Consider the following 14,819-nt stretch of genomic DNA (forward strand, 5'->3'; position numbering starts at 1 on the left):
ATATGTGTGTGTTGAAATACGTTAGTTTTCTTCTGTTTGTCAAGGCATAGTGCAATCGTATGTGCGCAATTCGTACAATTGCGCATTATGTATTATTGCTATTTTTTGAGGTTTTTTGTTGTGTTTTACTCTCCAGCTGCTGAAGTGGGGCAGTCAGTCTGTGCTCTTTTCTTGTATGTCCTTTGTGTTTCCCTTTTGTTTCTTATACCAAGATAGCGTAATGTTTCTCTCGTTTCTCATACTAAGATGGTGCCAAGGACGGCCGCCACAGTTCTGCACTCTCTCGTAGTTGTTGCGTTTTTTCTTTATTTCTTACATCGAACAAATAGAGCACAGTCTAGCGTTTTTTCTTTATTTCTTACATCGAACAAATAGAGCACAGTCTACCAAGTCAAATTTTTTCCATGTTAAACATGCTTGGTCAATAAAACTGATTCTGACATTGCCTGGAATAGACTTTTCCAAGGAGGCTGAGGAGTGGGATCACCCTCTAATTGGAGCACACCGTCTGGTCTAGGGGACCACCACTTCATCCACCCATCCAGACGTTCTGTTCCCAACTTCAATTTCCATGCAATGTTTAAGAAACGTGTCCCACTACATCCAGGGCCTAACTAAAACCACAGTGATCCATATTTTCAACACTCTTGCTTCCTCTATGGAAGGTGAGTTTGTGGGGTCGAGCGGGGCCCTCTAGCGCCCGATTATATCTTCAGTTGAGGTCAGCACTAGGCATCCGTCCCCACTGTGTACATTGCAGACAAGAGCACTGGTTCCCCTTTCTGAGGTATCAGTTTGTTCAAAGCTGACCAAAGATCATGCTCCATGGCTCACCTCAAGCGCCCAAGTTATTGGTTTGAGCACCACCAATGGCGCTCAACGCTTGGTCTGCCGTTACCTGTCAGCTGCTTCTTACGGCCCATTCGGAGTCAACATTTCGACTACAAAGTAAATAATACTACAAATAGAACTGCGTTTTAGGGTGTCTTGGTGCTAGCATGGTGTTTGTTATGGCTACTATACTGTGATTATTCCTGAAGCCCACTAACACCGTATGGGTTTTGTAGATCGTTCATCCCACTCACTCCTCCAGGTCACATTATTGATGCCATGATTGGCATTGATATCTCCCAGTAGGACTACGGAATCACAAGTAAAGATACTGTCCAGCACCCCGATAATCCCAAGAAAGCTGGGTACACTGGACTACAGTTTTAGTGCTTATGCACAATGCACAAATGAGCCCAAGAAAGCTGTGTACACTGGACTACCGTTTTGGTGCTTTTGCACAATGCACAAACGAGTCAGGACCCTTTCTCCAACCCACAAAGGCATAAAAAAGTAACCTTTCTTGGGTACGCTGACTACCGTTTTGATGCTTATATGCACAAACGAGTCGGGACCCTTTCTCCAACCCAAAGGCATTGGAAAGTAACCCTTTAGTTCACTGGGGGTGACTTCAACACATTGGCAGCACAGCTGGGCTTATGTGGGTCCAACCCCTGATGAGTTTGGTTCCAGAACCCGACCATATCTTTGTTTCATGAGACGTTGCACATCAATGGACATAAAAATGTAAATGTGCATTTGTAGCCAGGGGTTAATTTCAATCTGTGGTCCCCAGCAGGTTTGTAGTACACACAACAACAAAATTCATTAAAAAAAATTACATTTAATATACGTTTCACATTCTCTTTGTCCAGCTACTCAGGCAAATCATATTGTTGATGTAGATGCCCATATTTGCTGTACATATTTACTTTACAAAAGAGAAATGTGGGATACTTCTCTTGTTGCCTTATTTGTATTTGACTTTAATAGATTTATATTATTTGGCACAGCCAGACCGGAGGAAGAGGGGATAGAAAGAGAAATAAAAGACTGCTGAAACAAGAAGGGGATAAGACAGACAACGACAACAGCAAACACAACAAAACAATAACAACCACAACAGCATCAGCAAATACAATATGTAAAATTATGATAGTATAAGTGATAGCAAAGAAGCAGTTAGTGAAGTAAATATTAATAACACAGAAATTACAATGATTATTACACTACAAATGGAGCAAGACAAATACCAATAGAAATAGCACTATTGATAATTAATAATCAATAATTACCTCTATTATCAACAATACATTTGTTTCAAATGCAACAATACATATATGTAATAACTTGAAATACAAAAAGCAGACACCTGTTCCCAATTTGCCTGTTCACCTGTGGGATGTTCCAAATAAGTGTTTGATGAGCATTCCTCAACTGTATCAGTATTTATTGCCACCTTTTCCAACTTCGTTGTCATGTGTTGCTGGCATCAAATTCTAAAGTTAATGATTATTTGCAAAAAAAATAAATGTTTATCAGTTTGAACATCAAATACGTTGTCTTTGTAGCATATTCAACTGAGTATGGGTTGAAACGTTTTTGCAAATCATTGTATTCCATTTATATTTACATCTAACACAATTTCCCAACTCATATGGAAACGGAGTTTGTATAAGTACAGCATGTGTATATGTATTTGTACAGAATGTATTGTATGTATGTATGTGGGAGTATAAGTACCTATGTATGGGCTTGAGTTCATTTGTGTGCGCGTATGTATGAATATATGTATGTTTGTATATACGTATGTATAATTGTGTGTATGTGAGTAGGTATGTGCATTTGTATGTACAATATATTTGTCTCCCAGTGTGTGAGGGAGCCAAAGTACAGCCCCAGCCACCCAGAAAACACAACCCAAAACCGCTAGTGCGGCGCCCAGGGAACAAGGAACCACCGGCCCCATGCAGCCAGGCCAGCCAGCGACAGGAACCCCAGAGCCGGACCATGTGTGCCGCCCGGCAGGGTCAGAAGCAAGCCATAGAGAGACGCGCCTGACAGAGGACAAGGCACGGGAGAAGAAGGGGACCACACCCCACGCGGGCAGAAAGGCGGGACGCCCCGCCCGAGGGAACCAGAGACTTCTCACAGCAGGACGGGAAGACCGACCCCGCCCCACCAGCAACCGGGTCCCCACCTTTGAAAAATACCGGTACCGTTATTACATCTGAATGCCGCTGTGAGGCGGTGGCTACATGGTCCCCGAGCCAGCACCCGCTCCAAGGCTAGTCCCCGAGCCAGTACCAGCACCCAGACTGGTTCCCATACCATTACCAGCAACCAGACTGGTTCCCGTACCAGTACCAGCGCCCAGACTGGTTCCCGTATCAACACCAGCACCCAGACTGGTCCCAGTGTCTGCAGCTCCCGCTTCTGCTCAACGACCGACCGATGCTTCAGCACCATGGCCAGCTCCTCAGCCTGCTATCTCGTCTCTGACCCTGACGACGTCGTCGAAGCCAGAGACAAGCAGGACGACGCTGTCAGCCTCGTCTCTGACCCTGACCTCCTCGTCTGCGGCTTCAATGACGTCATTCTCCTCATCTCGGACTCCGGCGATGTCAGCTTCCTCGTCTCTGGCAGACCTTGCCACGGCACCGCCATCCTTCTCGTCGCCAGTATCGTCGCGTCCGCGACCTCCAGCTGGCTGGCTGCACACGGCGCCCTCTGTGGCCAGGGCATGGACCAACAGCTGCGACGCCCAGGAAATGGACATGGATTTCGTAAGCTGCTGTGGTTCTGGCGCCACTCGCGTCCACCTTCCCGACGGCCAAGAAGGTGGCCGTTTCTTGGTCGTGCTACTCGCCGCTGCCACCAAACTCGTCCCCGGTGGATTCGGGGACACTGGGGCCGGCGGCCTACCACCAGTTCACCCCTCTACCCTCCTGTGATGTTCACCAGAATGTAAGGTATTTTATTTTGAAGTCCCGTTGTTAGACAGGAAGTATGTGGAGTCGAGTTGCTTCTTGACTAGGGATGTATGCCAGTTATGTGATGCCGCCGATGCGTTGTTATTAAAGTTACGACTTCAAGGAACCAACTCTCATTATTTCTGCAGTCACCATAATGCAAGAACATTACACCTCCCTTGACTTTTGATCTTTGTGTTCTTCTTGCCCGAGTTATAGGACATCCGGAATCTGTCCGTTTGAGGGGTGTACTGTTATGGCCCGGGCGCATGCCAATGCGCACTCTTCAATGAGCCCCGCGGGGCGCATCTCGGGACACGCCCACGACCACTCATCTCCTGCACGTGTCACTCCGGCGGTAGCAAGCAGCTGCTTTCCATCAGTACTCAACGCACCTGGTGCTAATGAGGTCCTGCCTTCATAAGCCTGCTCAACCTGCTACCCGGCGCCAGAACGCAATCATCTGTTGTAGTACCGTCAGCGATCATTGTGCTCTATGCAATCTCGCTCTGTGTCCTCCACTGTCGTGTTTAATTGGTCTCGTGTCTTCCTTGTCGTCCTTCCTGCAGTCTGCCTTCGTTTCTCATGACGAGCTGTGCGTCTCGTCTTCCTCCGTGTTCTTTCTGCTTCCCTGACTGCCTCTTGGATCTCGACCTTCCGCTTGGACACGGACCTTCGACGCCTCTCTATAGCCCCCCTGACTTCCTGCTTCTCACGGATCTATGAGCCTGACCTGCCCCTTTTGGACTTGCCCCTTGCTCAACATTACGGTAACACTCAACAGCTAATCTCCACACATAGTCATACACACACACACTCTTGGATTTTTGTCACACTCCATTTCCCTAGGTTTATTATTGTATGTACATAAATAAATCTAGAGTTAATACCACATCCTTGTCTGTGCCAGCTACTCCCTCCTGTATACAACACATATATAAATGTAACAATTAACACACACGCACACACCCACACACATATATATAAACCAACAAATCCATACACAGGCCGGCAGGGCAGCGATACAGCCCAGGCACCCACTGTCCACCGAGAACCAGCAGACCACTTCAACCCCCCGTCCCTGCATCCAACAAGCCCGCATCCAGACAACGGCATGACACTGGGCGTGCAGGACGGCGCGGCAGAGCGCGAGAGCAGGCCCGGGCCGACACCCGACAAGCCAACAAACACGACAAAACATGAGAACGAAGCCGGCAAGTTCATCAGCCCGAACAATGACCACGTGCATGCGCTGCCACAAGTCCCAACATCGGCCACCCACTGCACCGGACCCAGCAGCCACGGCCGCCCACACTACAAACAAACAGCAGCAGAAACACCAGCTGCAATACCCCAGACAACCAGCACCACTCGATCAAATCAAAGCGACCAAAATACCACGACCAACAACCACATGCATGGAGACCAGCCAGCGCCAGTCAGCCCAAACGCCAAAACGCAAGCAAGAGACATCAACACGTCTCCCACTAAAAGACTCCACTCCCCAATCCAAACCCGCACAAACACATCACCACCCAAACAACCGAGACACAGCACCCACACCAAACAAGAGTGCTGCGCTGCCCCCGCATCAAGTCACCGACACAGATCCCACAACGTAAGGCTGGACCAGACAAGCTGGGACTCCACTCAACAGGTAGCAAAACCTGTGCGCAACCACACAAAAAAATACATTAAACTAAAACAAATTAAAAAATATAAAAATAAAATCCTTGCACCCTCAGCCAGGTCTCTGCCCGGGAATGGAAGACCACCAGACCGCAGTCGCATGCATGCATCAGCCGAGGCGGCAATGAAGGGCGCATGGCACCCCCGAACCCCAATCCACCCGTGCATGTGATGTGGGAGTGTAAAAGGTCCCCAGAGTGTCTACTGTGTAGTTAAAATTAGGTCAGCAGTTACAGCTGACCTCCAGTCCCTATTGATGAGTGTACTGTAGTGTGAGGGAGATGTATGCTTGTGGGGACTAATATTGCGATTAAAATTGGGGGACATCAAGGCCATGGTGGGTCCCTACCATGCCGAGCCCCCAAACCGTAAGTGTCTAAAATGCAGCTAAGATTGAGGGATGGACGAGCAGATGACAAGTCAGGAGGACTGAGCCCCATAGAGGCAGCGTTGTCCCCCCACCATGCCTCCATTGTGTGCTATAAGTGGGAGGAGCACCCCAGTGGCTGAGTGAATTGTTCAATATCTAACCATAATTGATCTAATACATTGGGATTGATTTGAATATGTATTGTAGTTTATTTGCGAGGAAGTAATTGGAAACATTTGGGAGTTTTGGACCCCAATATTCCTTGGGTTTTTATAATGTTGTAGGTTGATTTGTGGTTTACTTTTCCAAAGAAACTGATTGATGTGTGAGTCTAGTGATTAAAAACCAAATTTGAGGTTTGGTGGGAATAATTGAAAATAGATAATCAACCCTGGGCAAGACCATCATTTTCCCAGTAGAAACCCTTCCCATAAGTGAGATGGGCAGTGTCTTCCAATGTGCCAGATTATCCTCAATCGTTTCACATTCTCAGTAGCCAATCTAGATTACAATTTCCCTTTACCATTTATTGATAAAACACCACCAACAAAATACACATTGGAAAATGTTGTCATTTATTTCCATCACATAAGAGTCATAGGGAACACATAAGCTTTAGAGGTTTTAAGTATAGAATCCTGAGATACTCCACTGGCCACCTCTCAGACGCAGGACAAGATGCAGGGTAGACTCTTTTTGGATGTTGTAGTCAGACAAGGTACGGCCATCTTCCAGTTGTTTACCAGCAAAGATTAATCTCTGCTGATCAGGAGGAATTCCTTCCTTGTCTTGGATTTTGGTCTTCACATTTTCAACGATATCACTGGTCTCAACCTCAAGAGTGATGGTCTTTCCGCTAAGGGTCTTCACAAAGATCTGCATGCCACCTCTCAGACGCAGAACAAGATGAAGGGTAGCTTCTTTCTGGATGTTGTAGTCAGACAGGGTTCGGCCATCTTCCAGTTGCTTACCGGCAAAAATCAGTCTCTGCTGGTCAGGAGGAATCCCTTCTTTGTCCTGGATTTTGGCCTTTATATTCTCAACAGTGTCACTGGTCTCAACCTCAAGTGTAACTGTTTTGCCAGTAAGGGTCCTCACAAAGATCTGCATGCCACCTCTGAGACGCAAGACAACATGAAGTGTGGACTCTTTCTGGATGTTGTAGTCAGAGAGGATACGGCCATCTTCCAGTTGTTTACCAGCAAATATAAGCCTCTGCTGGTCAGGAGGAATCCCTTCTTTATCCTGAATTTTGGTCTTCACATTCTCAACAGTGTCACTGGTCTCAACCTCAAGAGTTATGGTCTTACCAGTGAGGGCCTTCACAAAGATCTGCATGCCACCTCTCAGACGCAGGACCAGATGAAGGGTAGCTTCCTTTTGGATGTTGTAGTCGGAGAGGGTTCGACCATCTTCAAGTTGCTTTCCAGCAAAAATCAGTCTTTGCTGGTCTGGAGGAATCCCTTCTTTGTCCTGGATTTTGGCCTTTACATTCTCTACGGTGTCACTGGTCTCAACCTCAAGGGTGATGGTCTTACCAGTGAGGGTCTTCACAAAGATCTGCATGCCACCTCTCAGACGCAGGACAAGATGAAGGGTAGCTTCCTTCTGGATGTTGTAGTCAGACAGGGTTCGGCCATCTTCCAGTTGCTTTCCGGCAAAAATCAGTCTCTGCTGGTCAGGAGGAATCCCTTCTTTGTCTTGGATTTTGGCCTTTACATTCTCAACAGTGTCACTGGTCTCAACCTCAAGGGTGATAGTCTTATCAGTGAGGGTCTTCACAAAGATCTGCATACCACCTCTCAGACGCAAGACAAGATGAAGGGTAGCTTCCTTTTGGATGTTGTAGTCAGACAGGGTTCGGCCATCTTCCAGTTGCTTTCCGGCAAAAATCAGTCTCTGCTGGTCAGGAGGAATCCCTTCTTTGTCCTGGATTTTGGCCTTTACATTCTCAACAGTGTCACTGGTCTCAACCTCAAGGGTGATGGTCTTACCAGTGAGGGTCTTCACAAAGATCTGCATGCCACCTCTCAGACGCAGGACAAGATGAAGGGTAGCTTCCTTCTGGATGTTGTAGTCGGACAGGGTTCGGCCATCTTCCAGTTGCTTTCCGGCAAAAATCAGTCTCTGCTGGTCAGGAGGAATCCCTTCTTTGTCCTGGATTTTGGCCTTTACATTCTCAACAGTGTCACTGGTCTCAACCTCAAGGGTGATGGTCTTACCAGTGAGGGTCTTCACAAAGATCTGCATGCCACCTCTCAGACGCAGGACAAGATGAAGAGTAGCTTCCTTCTGGATGTTGTAGTCAGACAGGGTTCGGCCATCTTCCAGTTGCTTTCCTGCAAAAATCAGTCTCTGCTGGTCAGGAGGAATCCCTTCTTTGTCCTGGATTTTGGACTTTACATTCTCTACAGTGTCACTAGTCTCAACCTCAAGGGTGATGGTCTTGCCAGTGAGGGTCTTCACAAAGATCTGCATGCCACCTCTCAGACGCAGGACAAGATGAAGAGTAGCTTCCTTCTGGATGTTGTAGTCGGACAGGGTTCGGCCATCTTCCAGTTGCTTTCCGGCAAAAATTAGTCTCTGCTGGTCAGGAGGAATCCCTTCTTTGTCCTGGATTTTGGCCTTTACATTCTCAACAGTGTCACTGGTCTCAACCTCAAGGGTGATGGTCTTGCCAGTGAGGGTCTTCACAAAGATCTGCATGCCACCTCTCAGACGCAGGACAAGATGAAGAGTAGCTTCCTTCTGGATGTTGTAGTCGGAGAGGGTTCGGCCATCTTCTAGTTGCTTTCCTGCAAAAATCAGTCTCTGCTGGTCAGGAGGAATCCCTTCTTTGTCCTGGATTTTGGACTTTACATTCTCTACAGTGTCACTGGTCTCAACCTCAAGGGTGATGGTCTTGCCAGTGAGGGTCTTCACAAAAATCTGCATGCCACCTCTTAGACGCATGACAAGATGAAGGGTAGCTTCCTTTTGGATGTTGTAGTCAGACAGGGTTCGGCCATCTTCCAGTTGCTTTCCGGCAAAAATCAGTCTCTGCTGGTCAGGAGGAATCCCTTCTTTGTCCTGGATTTTGGCCTTTACATTCTCAACAGTGTCACTGGTCTCAACCTCAAGGGTGATGGTCTTATCAGTGAGGGTCTTCACAAAGATCTGCATGCCACCTCTCAGACGCAAGACAAGATGAAGGGTAGCTTCCTTTTGGATGTTGTAGTCAGACAGGGTTCGGCCATCTTCCAGTTGCTTTCCGGCAAAAATCAGTCTCTGCTGGTCAGGAGGAATCCCTTCTTTGTCCTGGATTTTGACCTTTACATTCTCAACAGTGTCACTGGTCTCAACCTCAAGGGTGATGGTCTTATCAGTGAGGGTCCTCACAAAGATCTGCATACCACCTCTTAAACGCAGGACAAGATGAAGGGTCGCTTCCTTTTGGATGTTGTAGTCAGACAGGGTTCGGCCGTCCTCCAGTTGCTTTCCGGCAAAAATTAGTCTCTGCTGGTCAGGAGGAATCCCTTCTTTGTCCTGGATTTTGGCTTTTACATTCTCAACAGTGTCACTGGTCTCAACCTCAAGGGTGATGGTCTTATCAGTAAGGGTCTTTACAAAGATCTGCATACCACCTCTCAGACGCAGGACAAGATGAAGGGTAGCTTCCTTTTGGATGTTGTAGTCAGACAGAGTTCGGCCGTCCTCCAGTTGCTTTCCGGCAAAGATTAGTCTTTGCTGGTCAGGAGGAATCCCTTCTTTGTCCTGGACTTTGGCCTTTACATTATCAACAGTGTCACTGGTCTCAACCTCAAGGGTGATGGTCTTTCCAGTGATGGTCTTCACAAAAATCTGCATGCCACCTCTCAGACGCAGGACCAGATGAAGGGTAGCTTCCTTCTGGATGTTGTAGTCAGACAGGGTTCGACCATCTTCAAGTTGCTTTCCGGCAAAAATCAGTCTTTGCTGGTCAGGAGGAATCCCTTCTTTGTCCTGGATTTTGGCCTTTACATTCTCAACGGTGTCACTGGTCTCAACTTCAAGGGTGATGGTCTTACCAGTAAGGGTCTTCACAAAGATCTGCATGCCACCTCTCAGGCGCAGGACGTGGTGGATGGTCGACTCTTTCTGAATGTTGTAGTCTGAGAGGGTGCAATCATCCTCCAGTTGCTTACCAGCAAAGATCAGTCTCTGCTGGTCAGGTGGAATACCTTCATTATCATGGATTTTGGTCTTCACATTCTTAATTGTGTCAGTGAACTCGACCCTGAGAGTGAGCGTCTTTCCAGTAAGAGTCTTCACAAAGATCTGCATGTTTGCACCTGCGAACAAAAAGGTTTGTTACTGTAACGCATTCATGTGCACTTTGTATCACATCAAAGAAGTAGTTGCTGTAGGGGTTTCCTGATCTGATATTGATTATAGGATACCGGTACGGTATGAGCAAAATAACAAATATCGAAGGTTACTGTATATGAATACCCTACAGAACATGTTACCTTATTAAAAAGAAAAGTTCAAACAATGTCCATGAGCTGACACTGCCAGGATCTGATCTTACATCATACAGATTGAAAAATAGATGCATAGACCACTGTGGTACAAGACCATTGCTTTGCAGAAGCAACATTTTAAATATTGATAGTTTTGTTTCACTATTGCTTTATACTGCTCATGGTGCTGTAAACGGGTTGGATTAACTTTGCTGTCAAATTTAATATCATGCTAATTTTTTTTTAATTCTATTGACTTTAAAAAAAATAAATGTTATTCTCTTTTCAGGTTCCAAACAGCCCGCGACTCTCAATAGGCCCAAATTTTCAATGGAGCTTTGGCAGTTTATGTGTTGTTGAATCTCCCTGCAAAATCTGAGCTGCGTCCCGATTAGGTCATGTGGTACGGCCGGGCAGATGCTCGCTTCATAAGTCATCATTTCCGGCTCCTTTCCTACATGATACAAACCTAGCGGAAACACCCCCTCCATTACTTGACACACGCCTCGAAGCCCCTGCACATCTCTTCACATCACTAGATTAGGCAAACTACCGCCCCCGCTGGGTATGTGTGGACAGAACACCAGCCGCTGTCTTACTACGCTACGTTTGTATGCTTCAAATAGTTCCAACTCTGAGTGGGGTAGGACCTGGTGAGGCCTATCTGATTCTAGGGATGGCACATGCCACCCACCAGACACCACTGTAAGTACACAATGTTAGCAGCTACACAACAGCTGTACACAATAGCACACATGCTAGACATACATAATACGTGTCCTTCATTAACATTATTGCAGTCTAAAACAGCACGTTTGTTAATATGAACAAGTATCAGATAACTATAGTTGCATATCAATTATATATACAAAGTCTCCAAGGCAGTATTAAAAAGTAACAAACATGTTCACATCATTCAATTTACTGGAGGGGGAGTTACGGTGTCATCTAATAGAGTTAAGTGATATAGACCAGTAATTCTCATACTGTGGTTTGTGTACCACTAGCTCCATTTAGTGGTACGCCAAACTATCAGTTGATGAAAGTACAGTGTTTTCTTTTCCTATCTTCATGTACAGTGTCACTGTTCAAACTGTGTGTAATATTACAGTGGCCAAAAATATTATCTGTACTTGTTAAAAAAAAAAATCTTCCTTGTTTTTACGGAACACTCAGGTCTACTATGCTACTGTATTTTATAATGTTGGTCATGGTGGTGGCACTTGGAGAGGAAAGTTTTTTCTGAGGTGGTAAAAAAATGTTTAAGAACCATTAATATGGACAATATACGATATAAATCATATCAATTTGGCTGATGATAGAGCTTTTAATACTATCGTTTTATTGTGGTAATAAATGTTTAGGACACATTTTAGCTGTGTCTGCAAATTTGAAAGCGGGCAAGCGAACAAACACGTCCTCGAGAGAATGTAACAGTCTAGCTAGTGGCTAATGTCCCATTGAGGTGCAATGCCACTTTTAAAGTTAAAAGTTATAAAGTACAAATGATTGTCACACACTCTTAGGTCAGTAATCATTGCCTCCATGGCGGCAAATCAACTGTTTCTTACAACTTTTACTATCAATTGAGGACTAGAAATAGCTAAACATGCTGTACACTACACACGGTAGGAGGACAAGCTAACCGCAATATAGAGCTCTTAAATGTAAACAAAGGTGGACGGATCAATAAAAATATCAACAGTATACGATAGAGTATAAAGTGGTTAGGTTGATCATTTGACATATTTTGTAATTTTTGTTATCATTTGTCAAACTGAAATAACTGGACACTAGAGGATTTTAAGGTAAAAAAATAAACAGATTTAAATCAGAACCAATATACTAATAAAACATTTAATTGATATTGTTACACCACCATCCTGTGTTTCTGTCTAAATATCATTGTAATCAAAACTTGAATTATTCAATGATCTTGAAAATTTGAAGTACCAGTATCACATTACCAATACTGCCCCCTGTACCTACTTGGTATTGGATCGATACACAAATTTGCAGTATTGCCCCAAACTAATGTAAAGTATCCAAACAACAGAATAATAAGTGTGTATTACATTTGAACAGAAGTGTAGATAGAATCATGTTGCAACAGAAAGTAACCACATATTAACAGTAAATCAGTAAGTAGATTAATAATAGTTTTGAGACAGATTACACAACTGGAAATTACACAATGTTACTGCATACATCAGCAGCTAAATTAAGAGTCTTTATGACCCATTTTGAAAGAATTATATTATCATTTATATACCAAAAAATATGTTATATATAGTTAGCGTAGGACGCTGCAATATAGATTTTAGGTCATATTGCCCATCCCTACCATCTATGTACAAGTTAACTACATTCACAGTCCCGTTGTGTGTTAATGACAACCACTTTACAAGAACCATTAATGATAATGACAATACAATGATTAAATTATGTTGCTTCAGTTTAAAAATAGTAAACTTTTCAATATGTATTTATATACCATATTTAGACAAATATCAGACCTCTTTTTGTCAAGTTAATAAAATCATCACACTTGATTAGTCATGTTTTCAACTAGACAGTTGGAGAGCAGCACTTAAAAAAAAAAAGCTTAATCACTGTGGTCTGGACTATTATTAAAACAAGATTGTCATGGGACTAAAGGTCACAAACATAGTGTGTAATTGGGCAGCTTTTGTGACTTATTATGTGACACCTTTCGAATAGTCCAAAACAAAATGCTACTTGCTTTGTTTAAAATGTTGTTAATGTCTACATTTTGCTTATTTGCTCATATTTTACAGCAAGCGAATATCCCTATCCTATAATTCGGATATCACAGCTCAGATGTACTAACAAATGCAATATAAGTACAAAAATGTAATGTATATACCATCATTATGCTGTCAATGTGCTACTGAAATTACATTTGAATTTACCTCTGAGTATTAAAGTTTTACTTAGTACGTTATATAAAACAGTGGTATTTAAGTATGGTAAGAGTTTGCCAAAGTATTTTCACTACGAGACTACTACTGTCTATTTTAAATGGCAGCCCACTTGCGGTGTTATTCAGCAGTTGGCCGACAGGGGTCCCTAAAGTTTACATACTAGTTTACGTTAGCCCATAAAAGAAGAAATATTGCACGTTTTCTTTCTTCCTGGAAAGTACATTAATAAACATCGCTGATTTGGATAGCATCGTTATCAGTAAGTGTTTTATTTTTATTTTTGTAAATTATAATAGTTATATCGCGTATTTGCTCTCAAAGTTATTCACTTACATTAGTTTTTAAATTATGTAATAAGTAAAATTGCGTGAAGATATAATTATGTTATTGTGTATTTTTCTGTATTATCGAATAAAATGCCAGATGACAATGACTAGATAGTACTTAAGTACTTACAAGTGGTATTAGTGTCAGCTTCCGGGGCGAAAATGTCTTATTTGCCACTCTGCGGTGGTCTGAATGTAGCAGTGTTCATGTGTGAGTTTTATTAGGTTCGTCAGCATAATTGTCATAAACGCTAACACAGTGACGTATGACACACACGTCGTGTTTGAGCCAAAGACATTAAAGCGACACATTATTCCCAAAATAGCTTTTATTCATATTACTCTTGTTAGTCAATATAACACGTATTACTTAATCACTGTTTTTTTTCTAAAATATTTCTCGGTGTATGCTGATATACTAACAATATACATAAGCAAAAAAAAAAAAGTAGTATTTTGGTTATTTAGGTTAAAACTAACAGACTGCTGGATATTCCACTCAATAGCATATCTTTATTTACATCCATTCATCCATCAATTTTCTTCCGCTTATCCGAGGTTGGGTTGCGGGGGCAGCAGCCCAAGTAGAGAAGCCCAGACTTCCCTCTCCCCAGCCACTTCGTCCAGTTCCTCCCGAGAGATCCCGAGGCGTTCCCAGGCCAGCCGGGAGACATAGTCTTCCCCAACGTGTCCTGGGTCTTCAGCGTGGCCTCCTGCCGGTCGGACGTGCCCTAAACACCTCCCTCGGGAGGCGTTCGGGTGGCATCCTGACCAGATGCCCGAACCACCTCATCTGGCTCCTCTCGATGTGGAGGAGCAGCGGCTTTACTTTGAGCTCCCCCCGGATGGCAGAGGTTCTCACCCTATCTCTAAGGGAGAGCCCCGCCACCCGGCGGAGGAAACTCATTTCGCCCGCTTGTACCCGTGATCTTGTCCTTCCAGTCATAACCCAAAACTCATGACCACAGGTGAGGATGGGAACGTAGATCGACCGGTACTTTGAAAGCGTTGCCTTACGGCTCAGCTCCTTCTTTACCACAACGGATTGATACAGCGTCCGCATTACCGAAGACGCCGCACCGATCCGCCTGTCCATCTCACGATCCACTCTTATTTACATGTATAATGTAAATACATCTGATTTTAGTGCAATCAAAAAGGTCAGCGCGAGAACCAATTTTGAACCATGTTGCTCGGCACGTTGTAAA

At 44.3% G+C, this 14,819-nt stretch overlaps 1 protein-coding gene and 1 long non-coding RNA gene across 2 annotated transcripts in view; one reads left to right on the plus strand and one right to left on the minus strand.

Annotated features, from left to right (window-relative positions):
• Positions 1 to 6,413: 6,413 nt before the first annotated feature.
• On the minus strand, positions 6,414 to 13,821 carry LOC133607987 (polyubiquitin-A-like). The gene is made up of 2 exons (XM_061963092.1): positions 13,742 to 13,821; positions 6,414 to 10,169 (listed from the first exon to the last, which is right to left on the minus strand). The coding sequence occupies exon 2, from the start codon at positions 10,159 to 10,161 to the stop codon at positions 6,484 to 6,486; it is 3,678 nt and encodes a 1,225-aa protein (XP_061819076.1). The 5' UTR covers positions 10,162 to 10,169; positions 13,742 to 13,821; the 3' UTR covers positions 6,414 to 6,483.
• LOC133607989 (uncharacterized) overlaps positions 13,503 to 14,819 on the plus strand; it is a 38,187-nt gene continuing 36,870 nt past the window's right edge. The window contains exon 1 of the long non-coding RNA XR_009815473.2: positions 13,503 to 13,544. This is a non-coding gene — a long non-coding RNA (uncharacterized lncRNA). The remainder of the gene's footprint in view (positions 13,545 to 14,819) is intronic.

Source organism: Nerophis lumbriciformis, linkage group LG09 (genome assembly GCF_033978685.3).
Source record: "Nerophis lumbriciformis linkage group LG09, RoL_Nlum_v2.1, whole genome shotgun sequence".
Classification (NCBI taxonomy): domain Eukaryota; kingdom Metazoa; phylum Chordata; class Actinopteri; order Syngnathiformes; family Syngnathidae; genus Nerophis; species Nerophis lumbriciformis.

What these genes read in the sequence shown, in the direction of transcription:
- LOC133607987 (XM_061963092.1), bottom strand. Translation starts at nt 10,161, where the DNA reads ATGCAGATCTTTGTGAAGACTCTTACTGGAAAGACGCTCACTCTCAGG.